The sequence below is a fragment of the Amphiprion ocellaris genome, chromosome 6 (assembly GCF_022539595.1).
Source record: "Amphiprion ocellaris isolate individual 3 ecotype Okinawa chromosome 6, ASM2253959v1, whole genome shotgun sequence".
Taxonomy (NCBI): Eukaryota; Metazoa; Chordata; class Actinopteri; family Pomacentridae; genus Amphiprion; species Amphiprion ocellaris.
The window spans coordinates 1,147,590-1,161,624 of record NC_072771.1 but is presented as its reverse complement, the minus strand read 5'-3'; the positions used below and the strand labels follow the sequence as shown (position 1 = coordinate 1,161,624).

The 14,035-nt window shown below is 40.8% G+C and overlaps 1 protein-coding gene across 1 annotated transcript; it reads left to right on the top strand.

The window, feature by feature from the left end:
• The first annotated feature begins 7,136 nt into the window (after window positions 1–7,136).
• Window positions 7,137–12,888, top strand: ppiaa (peptidylprolyl isomerase Aa (cyclophilin A)). Its single transcript, XM_023274342.3, has 4 exons — window positions 7,137–7,298; window positions 11,696–11,815; window positions 11,944–12,116; window positions 12,488–12,888. The coding sequence occupies exons 1-4, from the start codon at window positions 7,230–7,232 to the stop codon at window positions 12,618–12,620; spliced, it is 495 nt and encodes a 164-aa protein (XP_023130110.1). The 5' UTR covers window positions 7,137–7,229; the 3' UTR covers window positions 12,621–12,888.
• The last annotated feature ends 1,147 nt before the right edge of the window (window positions 12,889–14,035 follow it).

Below are 14,035 nucleotides of genomic sequence, written 5' to 3'. Positions count from 1 at the left end.
ATGGCGGTGGCAGCATCATGATGTGAAGCACGGTGGTGGCAACATCATGATGTGAAGCATGGTGGTGGCAGCATCATGACGTGAAGCATGGTGGTGGCAGCATCATGGTGAAGCACAGCGGCGGCATCATGACGTGAAGCATGGTGGTGGCAGCATCATAATGTGAAGCATGGTGGTGGCAGCATCATGATGTGAAGCACGGTGGTGGCAGCATCATGATGTGAAGCACGGTGGTGGCAGCATCATGATGTGAAGCATGGTGGTGGCAGCATCATGATGTGAAGCACGGTGGTGGCAGCATCATGATGTGAAGCATGGTGGTGGCAGCATCATGATGTGAAGCACGGTGGTGGCATCATCATGATGTGAAGCATGGTGGTGGCAGCATCATAAAGTGAAGCATGGCGGTGGCAGCATCATGATGTGAAGCACGGTGGTGGCAACATCATGATGTGAAGCATGGTGGTGGCAGCATCATGACGTGAAGCATGGTGGTGGCAGCATCATGGTGAAGCACAGCGGCGGCATCATGACGTGAAGCATGGTGGTGGCAGCATCATAATGTGAAGCATGGTGGTGGCAGCATCATGATGTGAAGCACGGTGGTGGCAGCATCATGATGTGAAGCACGGTGGTGGCAGCATCATGATGTGAAGCATGGTGGTGGCAGCATCATGACGTGAAGCATGGTGGTGGCAGCATCATGATGTGAAGCATGGTGGTGGCAGCATCATGATGTGAAGCATGGTGGTGGCAGCATCATGACGTGAAGCATGGTGGTGGCAGCATCATGGTGAAGCACAGCGGCGGCATCATGACGTGAAGCATGGTGGTGGCAGCATCATGATGTGAAGCATGGTGGTGGCAGCATCATGATGTGAAGCATGGTGGTGGCAGCATCATGATGTGAAGCATGGTGGTGGCAGCATCATGATGTGAAGCATGGCGGTGGCAGCACTTTTGACATTTCTCAACAGTGTATCTTATTTTAGACACTTCAAGATATTTTGGACAATTTTGAGTAATGTTTTTGACAGGTTTCAAGACATTGTTCAAAGTTTTGAGTTATTTTGGACAATCTTTTTTCGGACACAATTTGAATAATTTTAGACATTTTTCACAGAGTTGAATCATTTTGGACAAATTTCATGACATTTTCAAAAAGGTCTTTATCTTCTTTTAGACAGATTTTGAGTCATTTTGGACAGATATCCAGCCTCTGGACACATCAGATTTTAGCAGAAATATGGATCCATCCATATATGTCTTAGGACCAATACTGTTCACATTATACATGCTTCCCTTAGGCAACATTATTAGGAAGCACTGTATTAATTTCCATTGTTATGCTGACGACACTCAATTGTATTTATCTATGAAGCCAAATGAAACTAATCAGCTAGCTAGACTGCAAGATTGTCTTAAGGACATAAAGACCTGGATGACCTATAATTTCTTACTACTAAATTCAGACAAGACTGAAGTCATTGTATTTGGCCCCAAACATCTTAGAGAATTGCTTTCAAAGCATATAGTTACTCTGGATGGCATTACATTGGCCTCCAGTACTACTGTGAGGAACCTCGGTGTTATCTTTGACCAGGACATGTCCTTTAACTCGCACATAAAACAAATCTGTAGGACTTCCTTTTTCCACCTGAGAAATATTGTGAAAATCAGGAACATCCTGTCTCAGAGTGATGCAGAAAAACTAGTCCATGCATTTGTTACTTCTAGGCTTGACTACTGTAATTCCTTAATATCAGGTTGTCCCAAAAGCTCTCTGAAACATCTACAGCTGATCCAGAATGCTGCAGCCAGAGTACTGACGGGAGTTAGCAAGAGAGATCATATTTCTCCTATATTGGTTTCTCTTCATTGGCTTCCTGTTAAATCTAGAATAGAATTCAAAATCCTTCTTCTGACATATAAAGCTCTTAACAACCAATCTCCATCATATCTTAAAGACCTGATAGTACCATATTATCCTAGCAGAACTCTTCGCTCTCAGACTGCAGGCTTACTTGTTGTTCCTAGAATCTCTAAAAGTAGAATGGGAGGCAGAGCCTTCAGTTATCAGTTCCTCTCCTGTGGAACCAGCTCCCAGTTTGGGTTCGGGAGGCGGACACCCTCTCTATTTTTAAGACCAGGCTTAAAACCTTCCTTTTCGACAAAGCTTATAGTTAGGGCTGACTGGGGGACCCTGACGGGGTGAGCTGGTGTTTTCATTTGCACAACTGCCTTCCCCTCTTGACGTCCCTTTAGTTTGCCCCTAGTTCTGCTGCTACAGGCCTAGGCTGCTGGGGAACCTCTCTGGATGCACTGAGCCCTTCTCTAACTACCTATGTATTTACTATATATACCATTATTGCATTACATTCACTCTGTTTCTTTCTGTGTCCTTTCTCCGAGTGTCCCTGGTCCCAGAGCTGGATGCTGGATGCTTCAGATGTGTGGCTGTGTTTTATGGTCCTTGTGTCCCACCCCCCCACCTCTCTATCTCTACCCCTCTATCTGTATCCCTCTATCTCTACCTCTACCCCTCTATCTCTACCTCTCTACCTCTTCTGTCCCTCTCAACCCGCCCGGCCAGCAGCAGATGGTTCCCCCCACATTAGAGCCGGGTTCTGCTCGAGGTTTTTTCCCTGTTAAAAGGGTGTTTTCCTGCCACTGTCTCCTTAGGGCTGCTCTGGGGGTTCAGGCATGTGGGTTCTGTAAAGCGTCTCGAGACAATTTGACTGTAATTGGCGCTATATAAATAAAATTGAATTGAATTGAATTGAATTGAATTGAATCCATAGATATACACTTGCAGGACCTTTATAGACACTAGACCAGCCCGGATCGGAGATTTTAAGTCTTTTTAGACCATTTTTTAAAATCTTATTTTATACTAATTTTGAGTCTTCTAGGATAAGTTTGAAGTCTTTTTTTTTTTTCTTTTTACATTTTTGAGTCATTTCAGACAAATGTCAAGGCATTTTGGACCGTCTTTGTTTTATCTTGCACAAATCTTAAGTTTAAATCATTTTGGACAATTTGAGTTACTTTGAACCATTCGTATCTTATTTTACACACATTTTAGGTCTTTTGTGAAAGTTTGATTTTGGACAATTTTGTGTCATTTTGTGCCATTTATATCTGATTTTACACAAATTTTGAGGAATTTTGGTAAAATTTCAAGTAATATGAGACAAGACTCAAATCATCTTTAGTGAAATGTGGACCAAAGACTGTATTCTAGTAGAAATATGGATCCATCCATAGATAAACACTGACAGGAACTTTATGGAGACACTAGACCAGCCTGGATTGGAGGTTTTTACACTTTTTTTCCATTTTAAAGGTCCATTTATGATTCATTATTGTGATTTTGGATCATTTTGAGTCATTTTAGACCATTTGTATGTTATTTTGAACAAATTTTAGTCTTTTTGGACACTTTTCAGGTCATTTCTGGACAATCTGAGTCATCATGGGCAGGTTTCAAGTCTAAAGGACAAAAAAATCCATATTTGCCTCAAAAGTTGGTGATATGTGGACCAAAGACTGTATTTTACTAGAAATATGGATCCATTCATAGATAAACACTGACAGTAACTTTATGGAGACACTAGACCAGCTGGGATTGTTAATTTTGAAGTTTTTTTTTCCATTTTCAAGGACCAATAATGTTCCATTGATGTAATATTTGACCGTTTTAAGTCATTTTAGACCATTTGTATCTTATTTTATACTAATTTTGATTCTTCTGGGACAACTTTCAATTTTTTGACACTTTTGAGTCATTTCGGAGAAATTTAAATTTTTTTTAATCATCTTTAACTTATTTTGAGCCATTTGGATCATCATCTAACTTATCTTGCACACATTTTAAGTGTTTTGGGACAAGTTTGAAATAATTTTGGACGAGTCTGAGTCACTTTGAACCATTTTTATCTTGTTTTGCACACATTTTTGGTCTTTTTTGAAAGTTTGATGTAATTTTGGACAAGTTATGTCTGATTTTACACAAACTTTGATTTCAAGTTTCAAGTAATATCTTACAGGACTGAAGTCGAGTCCAATGTTTAAAATGACGTGAAGTTTGTCAGCAGCAAATTTAAGCTGTTTTTACTGGTTGAAGAAAGAATCGGCCTCCATGATGCCGCCGTCCACCGCCTCATCTGAGCATTGACCACGGGTCACCAAAGGTCATCTGAGGTCATTGAAGGTCACTGAAGGTCATTGGTGGATGTCTATGAGCTAAAAAGTCAAACCTGGAGGCGATGAGCGCTGATCCTCCAGAGTTTCACCTCTAATGCTGCCTGACTTCAGTAAATTAACACTTAGAGAAGCCTGTTGGTGCTTCAAATAAAGGAAAAAAAAAGAAAGGAAACCTTTGAACGATTCACAGTTCTACAGATTTTCACAGTTTTGTTAAATTACAAATAATAACTAATAAAGTCACAGAACAGAGTATTAATTTACATGTTAACTATAAAAAATAAAACATGCTAAACTGTAAATAACGTCCACATTAAAAATCTCTGTTTATACAGATGTTGATTGTTTTTATTAACATTTGCCTTTTTTTAAAAACTGTATATAAATTAGCTTGTTTGCAATTATTTGAAAGACAAAATATGAATATTAAGGATTCTGATTGAAACTACTCGTGGTTCTGGTTGTTGATGATTTTGCTCAGAGAAAATGTCAAACTGCTGTTGATTGTTAATAAAACTTAATATTTTCAGTTGCTCAGGTGTCTTAAACACGTTGGAACTCATCGTTCAGGTTGACTTCAGATCATTTTTCGTTGCAGCAGAAGAAGATGTTCAGTTTTTTTATCACATCAGATGAAGAAACAGCAAATCTTCCCAACCGAGACACTGACGTTAAAGAACGTTTGCTCTGAAAGCGTCTGAAACAAAGACTGGATTATTAACAGTCAGCTGAGCGGCAGAGCTCTGACGTCATGTTCCAGCTGTTTACTGGACTTTAAATGGAATTATTTAACTCTGTGAGCATCATGAATATCAGTGAACAGTCAGTGTTTAGCTATGTTAGCATTGTTGCTACCATCATTACATTTAGTGACTATTCTTCGTTTATCCATTCTGTTCATTCATCCATGAACTGATTCTACCACTGATCCTTTACTTTTAGTTATTTAACAGTTAAACTATTATTTTTTTTGCCAACCTGTCGTTGCTAATAGCTAATTATTGTTGCTATTAGCTCAGTATTTGACACTTGTCAACTATTTACTTTTAGCAAAGTATTAATTGTTTTTTGCTAACTACTTTTTACTTTAAGGAAGTTGTTTGTGATTTTTAGATAACATTAGATTACATTCGACATACTCTTGATTACTTTTAGACAATTTTTTGGTTGTTGCTATTAGCTCACTATTACTTGTAGCTAGATATTTGTTACTTTGAGCTAACTATTTGTTATTTTTACCTCACTATTTGTCACTTATAGCCAGCCATTGTTACTTTTAGCTGACATTTTCACTAACATCAACCATTTATTTCAAGTTATTATGGGGTTAAATTCAAATTAATTTAAGGTTATTTTCGGGTTGGTTTCAGGTTATTTTCGGATTAATTTAAGGTTATTTTCGGGTTGGTTTCAGGTTATTTTTGGGTTAATTTAAGGTTGTTTTTGGGTTAATTTCATTTTTTTTCAGGTTAGTTTAAGGTTATTTTCGGGTTAGTTTCAGGTTATTTTTGGGTTAATTTAAGGTTATTTTCGGGTTGGTTTCAGGTTATTTTTGGGTTAATTTAAGGTTGTTTTTGGGTTAATTTCAGTTTTTTTTCAGGTTAGTTTAAGGTTATTTTCGGGTTAGTTTCAGGTTATTTTTGGGTTAATTTAAGGTTATTTTCGGGTTGGTTTCAGGTTATTTTTGGGTTAATTTAAGGTTGTTTTTGGGTTAATTTCAGTTTTTTTTCAGATTAGTTTAAGGTTGTTTTCGGGTTAGTTTCAGGTTATTTTTGGGTTAATTTAAGGTTATTTTCAGGTTAGTTTCAGGTTATTTTCAGGTTAATTTAAGGTTATTTTCGGGTTGGTTTCAGGTTATTTTCAGGTTAATTTAAGGTTATTTTCGGGTTGGTTTCAGGTTATTTTTGGGTTAATTTAGAGTTATTTTCGGGTTGGTTTCAGGTTATTTTCGGGTTAATTTAAGGTTATTTTTGGGTTAGTTTCAGGTTATTTTTGGGTTAATTTAAGGTTATTTTCGGGTTAATTTAAGGTTAGTTTCAGGTTATTTTCAGGTTAATTTAAGGTTATTTTTGGGTTAGTTTCAGGTTATTTTCAAGTTAATTTAAGGTTATTTTCGGGTTGGTTTCAGGTCATTTTCAGGTTAATTTAAGGTTATTTTCAGGTTGGTTTGAGGTTATTTTCGGGTTAATTTAAGGTTATTTTTGGGTTAGTTTCAGGTTATTTTCAGGTTAATTTAAGGTTATTTCTGGGTTGGTTTCAGGTTATTTTCATGTTAATTTAAGGTTATTTTCGGGTTGGTTTCAGGTGATTTTCGGATTAATTTAAGGTTATTTTCGGGTTGGTTTCAGGTGATTTTCGGGTTAATTTAAGGTTATTTTTGGGTTGGTTTCAGGTTATTTTCAGGTTAATTTAAGGTTATTTTTGGGTTAGTTTCAGGTTATGCTGAACTCTGAAGCCAGCAGCTGTGTGACGTCACTGCAGAAACTTTCCATTTTAACTTTGTCCCGCGTGCAGAGAACAGGACGGACCGCGCCCTGACCGCGTGACCGCGCACCTACGTTTGACAGCGGGAGCGCGCTCCCGCTGCAGGGCTCGACGTTCAGTCACCGCGTGCGCTGCACCAATTGGAAACCACAGCTGTCAGTCACCTGTGGCGCGCTCTGCTCCGGTACTCGTGGGTTTAGTTCTTTTACCGGGACGCCGAAGCGGGGCGGGAGTCACACGGTGACAGTCCGGAAACCTTCCGGCGGCGCCGCCCGACGAAAGAATCAAACGTACCGTGAAATGTGTCGGTAAATGACAGACCAGTAAAAACCAAACTCTGCCGCTCCGGCTGCTGATTGGCTGAAAGGCGTGTCCGTATAAACCCTCCGTGTGACTCATTGGCTCGCTGTAGTTTCCCGCCTCCCAGTGGCGTCTTATATAAAATTAATCCACGCACCTCCATCTTTTTCGGTTCCTCGCGGCCCGCCGTATCCTCTCACCGGAAAACTCTCAGTCACCGTCTCCGCTGCAGCCGTGAAATGGCCAACCCCAGAGTCTTCTTCGACATCACCGCCGACGGCAAGCCGATCGGGCGGGTCGTGATGGAGGTGAGTGGTCGCCGTAGGCAGCGTGTCGCTGGTAGCGAGTGTCAAGGGGCCGGGTGGAGGAGGGTTTGCCTGCGGGCAGCGGCACGGTGCTGGAGGCCGCTCTAGTCTGTGTCCGTCTGGTTGGTTAACTGCTCCGAGGCTGAATGAACGGCGGCTTGAGCTGCTCCGCGTCGGACAGCTCGCCGGTCTGTCACCGATGTCATGGCGGGACCATGTGCACGTGTTTGTGGCTGGTAGCCAGCGCTGCTCCGTGAGCTAACGGTGAGCTAATGGAGGGATAACAGTTATGTGGTGAGAGCAGCACGCTAGTTTCAATCCTGTAGTGGAACCCGGGTGGCATTCTGATTTAGCGGCACCGGGACCATTTCATTTCAGAATTATGAGCCAATGTTCCGTTTTTTATCGCCGTGTGTAGAAGCCCAAAGCCCCGCAGAGAGCAGGCCAGCTAGCAGCCGCAGCTAATGCTAACCGGACGCCGTGTGCCCGCGCGGTTCTTTGTTGCAGCTCCGCGGCCTTCAGCACCGCCGGACCTCGGCTGCTCCCCGTGATTTGAGCCCAGATGTGGGGAGCATTCAGAACACAACTCGGTGGAAGTACCAGTATTTACTTTAGCATGTTAGCTGAAACGGTGCAGCGGTTCTGGAAAGTTCCGCGGCGCCGGCGCGGTCTGTCAGCGGGGGGAGGGGAGCCCTATCTGGGGTAAAAATGCGGATGTACCCGCCGAGCAGCTCCGCGTGGCCGCCGTGAGTAAGCAGGACGTTACATAAGTCATGATGGCGCCGATAGTGGCTCCATTGTTACCCAGGTTATTTATATCTGCAGGCTAACGGCTAGCATGCTGCTAACCGTCCAGCCATTTTGTGCTCCGTGATGGGCGGAACCGACAGACTGCAGAGAAACATGTCGGACCTGCTGGAGGACAGATTTAAGACACAATCCACCTGCAGGAGGACAGATTTAAGACACAATCCACCTGCAGCTCATTAATGACCAGCTATAGGTTCAGTTTCAGGTGTCTGCACTTTAATTAACATGTTAATTATCAAAAGGTTATCAAAAATGAGACGTAAAATGGCAAAAATTGAAAATGGAATGACAAAAGTGAGACATAAAATGATAAAAATGACAAAGTCCAGAGGAATCAAAGCTACTTAATGTCTAGACTTTCTTTAGGATTCATTTAATGTTTTCTTCATTGAAGAAAATCTGCTTTTATTTAAAAATAAAGACATTTCTAAGTGACCCCAAACTTTTAAACGATTATGTAGATAAAATATTAAATCCATGCCTCTGCTTGTCTTTATCTCCAGCAGCTTTCAGAAAGCTGTAATTGATCATTATGATAATTCTGTGTTTCAACTCAGTCTTTAACTCTAAACGAAGCTCTGATCTCTGCTACGTTCAGTCCAGGTGTGTTCAGACGTCCAGGTAACCAGAGCTGCAGGTCGTGTTTCTGCTGCATGAAGCCATGCAGCAGCTGCAGCAGCTCCTCCCTCTCTGACATGCAGCATGGTGCAGTGCTGCAGCGTCGCATTCTGTCTGACTGGTGCTGCATGTTTGTTTTCTTCAGTGAATATTTTGGGTTTCTGTCCTCCTGGCGGTGAAACTAGTGTTTAACTTGTGAACATGTTGATCGTTGCGGCTGTAAATCAGTTTCCAGACTCTGACCTGCAGGTTTGTGATTTGCGTCGCTGCATAATGAGCTGCGCCACACGTCTCTGATAAAGTGACTGCAGCCACAAGTCAGTCAGTGAACAGATTTAGCAACTCTGCTGCAGCAAAGTTAGAAAAGTCTGTTCACTGACTGACTTCTGGCTCACAGCTGCTAAATTTGGACATTTTGAGTCATTTTAGCCAATTTCTCTTATTTTAGGAAATTTGAGCCATTTCTGACCAATTTTCTCAGTTATTTTAAAGCAAGTTTCCAGATTTGTCATATCAGATTTGTTATTTTGGACAATTTATTTTGAATTATTTTGGTAAGTTTAAAATCTCTTTGGGCAAATTTTGAGTCATGTTGGCCAACTTCCTTGATTTTAGGAGCTTTGATCAATTTTCTCAGTTATTTTCAACAAGTTTCCAGGCTTCAGACGTGTTTAACTCATTTTGAATCATTTTGTGCAATTTTTTTCAATTATTTTTGGAGAAGTTTGAGCTGTTTTTTGACCGATTTTAAAGCAATTAGCAATTTTCTTTGATTTTGGAACAAATTTCCAGGTTGTGATCGTGACGGGTAAACTTTTGTTGTTTTGGAGAATTTATTGTGATTTTTTTTCTTTTTTCTTTTTTTTTTTTAACAAATTGAACTCACTTTAGGCAAATTTTGAGTTTTGTAGCTTTTTATTTGGCAATCTATTCATTAATGTCTGGCTCACAGCAAGAGTGCTAATTTTGAGTAATTTTGGGAAATTTCAGCCAGCTGACCAGTTTTTCCCTGTCATTTTGAAACAGGCTTCAGGCATATAACTGATTTTGAGTCATTCTGCATAATTATTTCAATTATTTGAGAAATTTCAGCCATTTTTGACCAATTTTAAAGCAATTTTGGTTGATTTTCTCAGTGATTTTTGGAACAAATTTCCAGGTTTTGATCGGAACAGATAAATTAGTGTTATTTTGGACCAGTTATTGTGAATTTTTTTGACAAATTTAAATCACTTTGGACACATTTTAAGTCGTTTTGGAGCTTTTTATTTGGAAGTATTTTCTCCAACATCTGACTTGCAGCCGAAGTGTTAATTTTGAGTAATTTTAGCAGTTTTTTGATTATTTTAGATAATTTGTGCCATTATAGTCCACTTTTCTCAGTGATTTTGAACAAGTTTCCACGTTAGTCAAAAATAGTGTAAAACTTTAGCAAAGCAATTAAAACTACAGCCGTCAACTATTTTAGTAATGGAGTATTCTATCAATTATTCTGTGGAGTAACGGGATTCCACACTAGCCAATCACGTTACAGTGAGCGCTGTGCAACAGAAATAACCGTCCTGGACACACCCTCTACTTCCCATTGGCTACTGATATTCATTTGGTTGAGTGCAAAAGCTGCATTCCCTCGTTCCATTGGTAGATGAACTTGATTGACAGCGTAATCCTTTTTTATTTATTTATTTATTTGTTTGAGCCAAACTCTGCCGCCGGTGCCTGAATATTTACAGAAAACATACAGTGAAGCTACGTGTCACCAGATGCGTTTTTCCTGCATGTAAACGTACCACATCTGAAAATCACACGCATGTTGGGCGGTCACTATTGGACCACAACATGGTCACATGACGGCGCTGAGCTTCAGCAGGCCGCCATGTGGTCACATGACCGAGCTTTCAACTGGACAGTCCTGCAGATGAGTCGGATAAACACAGCAGCTCAGCCACAAACTTTTTCTTTTATTTCAAAAACCCTTCAGGGAAAAGTATTTCTGAAAGTATTTGAGGCAGAAATAATCTGCAGCAGCTGAATCTGTCCTGGTTTTAGTTCACTGACAGCTAGTTTAGACGATGTTTAGACCATGAACTGGTTGGTTCTCCTGCCATAACAGTAGAAAAGCTGCGCTGGTTAAAATAGAAGCGTCCCGTCAAATTTAAGGACTTGGTTTGTATCGAATGAAGTCTGGTTCCGTCTTCGTACCGCGGCCCGTCATTTCTTAACCTGGGGTCTAGCATGTAGTTGATTAAACGAAGCCTCGATTACGAGAATTTTCCCTCGAGAAATTTTAGTAATCGAATTACTGGAATAACTCGAGGACTCGTTTCAGCCCTAAAAGCAACATTAAATTAAAAAAGTACCAAAAATGACTCAATGCTTGTCCAAAAATGTCCAAATTTACAAATTTGTGCCATTTTGGACAGCTTAAATCCTTTTTTTATACTTTATTTGAACATTATTTGACCATTTTTTTGTTTGAGTTTATTTCAGACAGTTTTGAGTCATTTTACACTGATTTTGCAAAAGTTTGTCATTTTGGACAATATTTTGGATTATTTTAGTTAATTTGATCAATTTTTTGACCAGTTTTTCTCAGTCATTTTCAACAAGTTTCCATTTTTCAGTCGTTTTTAACCAATTTTGAATAATTTTCCACAACTCTTTCAATTTAACAAGTTTCAGTCACTTTGGACACGTTTGGGGTAGTTTTTGACAATGCTTTTCAGGCTTTCACAAGTAATTTTGGACAAATTTTAATGCAATTTTGGACAATTTTCTCAGATTTTGGGCAAGTGTCCAGATTTTATTCGTATCGGATAAACAGTGTTATTTTGGAGAATTTATTTTGACAAGTTTAATTCACTTTGGGCAGATTTAGAGTCGTCTTAGACATTTTTATTTGGAATGTGTTCACTAACCAGCCCAGATGTTGGTCTCATCCTCCGTCTTGATGTTTGGTTTTGTTCCTTCAGCTCCGTCCTGACGTGGTTCCCAAGACGGCCGAGAACTTCCGCGCCCTCTGCACCGGAGAGAAGGGCTTCGGCTACAAGGGCTCCATCTTCCACCGCGTCATCCCAAGCTTCATGTGCCAGGTGACGACGATATTTGTTGAATAAACCAGTTTCCTCCACTATTTCAGCCTCTGTTGTTTTGTAGCTGCAGGATTTTTAACTCTGATCTGGGTTTTGTGGCATTAATCTTTTTCTTTTCTGACCACCAGGGCGGCGACTTCACCAACCACAACGGAACCGGTGGCAAGTCCATCTACGGCAACAAGTTCGCCGACGAGAACTTCACGCTGACGCACACCGGCCCCGGGATCCTGTCCATGGCCAACGCCGGCCCCAACACCAACGGATCCCAGTTCTTCATCTGCACAGCCAAGACCTCCTGGTAGGAACCCCAGAACATCTGGAGCTGGAGAAGCTAGATCTATGGAGAACATGGAGGCTCCTCATGATGGAGACCTTTACATTTTTACAGCTTCTATCTCCTTTATTAATTTTTTTTTTTCAGCTCAGCTCCTGGTTAGTCGTAGGAGCTTCAGGAGAAACCAGCTGGAGGTTCTGGGAGACGTTTCTCCAGAACCTCCAGTTGGTTCCTCCCGAAGCTTCTACCATCTCCTCGTCCTGTAGATGTTCTTACCTCCATGTTTCCTCTCCAGACTCTCTGCAGTTGAACCTGAGTTGTTGTGTTTTTGTTGTCGAGTTCTCGTGTCTCCTGTCGTGTCTCCTGACGTGTCTCCTGTCCTCTGGTGTCCTCAGGCTGGATGGGAAGCACGTGGTGTTCGGCAGCGTGGTGGAGGGGATGGATGTGGTGAACACCATGGAGAGCAAAGGGAGCCAGAGCGGCAAAACCAGCGTCAAGCTCGCCATCGCCGACTGCGGGCAGCTCTGAGCTCAACACCTGACCCTTCCTGTAGCCACGCCCCATCCTGTAGGCCCCGCCCCTCCACCATTCTACATTCCTATCAATGGAGATCCAGCCGACCCCCTACCAAACCGCCCTTCTTTTTTATTCTGTTGTTGAAATCAAGTTGCTGCATTTGTGACTTTTGGAAGTTTCTTTTGCATTAACATTTTTTTCCACTAAAATCCCAACTTTTTTTTTGTTGAGTCAAAAAAAATGAATAAGAGAATAAAACAAAAGATGCCTTGACAATTAATCCCTGTTTGGTTTGGTTTTTTTTACTGGTTGGAGGAAACATTTCCAGTTTTACTGACGGTAAACCAAATATCTGAGAACTAAACTGGTCACATTTTAGAGAAATCAACGAGGAAAGAGGCCAGAAATGAGCCAGGAGATGAAAGAGTCTGAAGTTGTCTGTTTAAAGAGTCAGTTTGAGGAACTTTTGAAGGAAGAAAAGGTCAAATCTAAACAGAACTTTTGGTGTTAATGAAAATGTTTTAGAACAGTCAGTTGGGGAGTTAACTGATGGTTGACTCTAGAACTTACTACTGGAGAAAAAGTTCTATAGTATACCTACTGACAACTGTATGTTTTAGGGGTAAAAATACATGAGTTCTGGTAAAAACTCCCAACTAAAAACAGCTGGAAAATCACCTCAGAAAGAGCCAGAACTACCATGAAAGGTTCAAATATGCCAAGAAAAACACCTAAAATCACAAGAAGTACCAAAATTACCACAAACAAATGAAACCGGCAAAAATTCAAATTCAGCACAGACTTGCAAAATTACCCCGAAAGGAGCCAAAATTCCCTAGAAATGTTCAGAAATGGCAGCAAAAAAACACCAAATTTAGCACATAAAGGACCAAAACTACCTTGAAAGGTTAAAATATGCCAGGAAAAACACCCAAAATCACCACAGAAAGGACCAGAACTACCACAAAACAGGTGAAATTGCAACAAAAACTCAAATTGTGCCCAAAACATGCAAAATAACCACGAAATGGCCACAATTACCACATAAAAGACACAAGATTGTCCTAAAAAGAGCCAAAAATATCTTGAAAGGTTCAAATATGCCAGGAAACACCTAAAATCACCACAAGTACCCCGAGAACTTCACAGTGGTCGGTAGGTCTACTCTAGAACTTTGTCCAGGTGTCAGTAGGTCTACTCTAGAACTTTGTCCAGGTGTCAGTAGGTCTACTCTAGAACTTTGTCCAGGTGTCAGTAGGTCTACTCTAGAACTTTGTCCAGTTGTCGGTAGGTCTACTCTAGAACTTTGTCCAGTTGTCGGTAGGTCTACTCTAGAACTTTCTCCAGGGGACGTTCTCCTCTATGGACTTCAAGGACCTGGAACTCTGGAAATATTCCCAGTATGAAGGTAGAACTCTGATCATTGA

Bases quoted from the DNA above. Each gene is read 5' to 3' on its own strand.
- ppiaa (XM_023274342.3), top strand. From the start codon at position 7,230: ATGGCCAACCCCAGAGTCTTCTTCGACATCACCGCCGACGGCAAGCCG. The intron at 11,816-11,943 runs GTGACGACGATA...TCTGACCACCAG, and splicing joins TCCCAAGCTTCATGTGCCAG to GGCGGCGACTTCACCAACCA. The intron at 12,117-12,487 runs GTAGGAACCCCA...TGGTGTCCTCAG, and splicing joins TGCACAGCCAAGACCTCCTG to GCTGGATGGGAAGCACGTGG.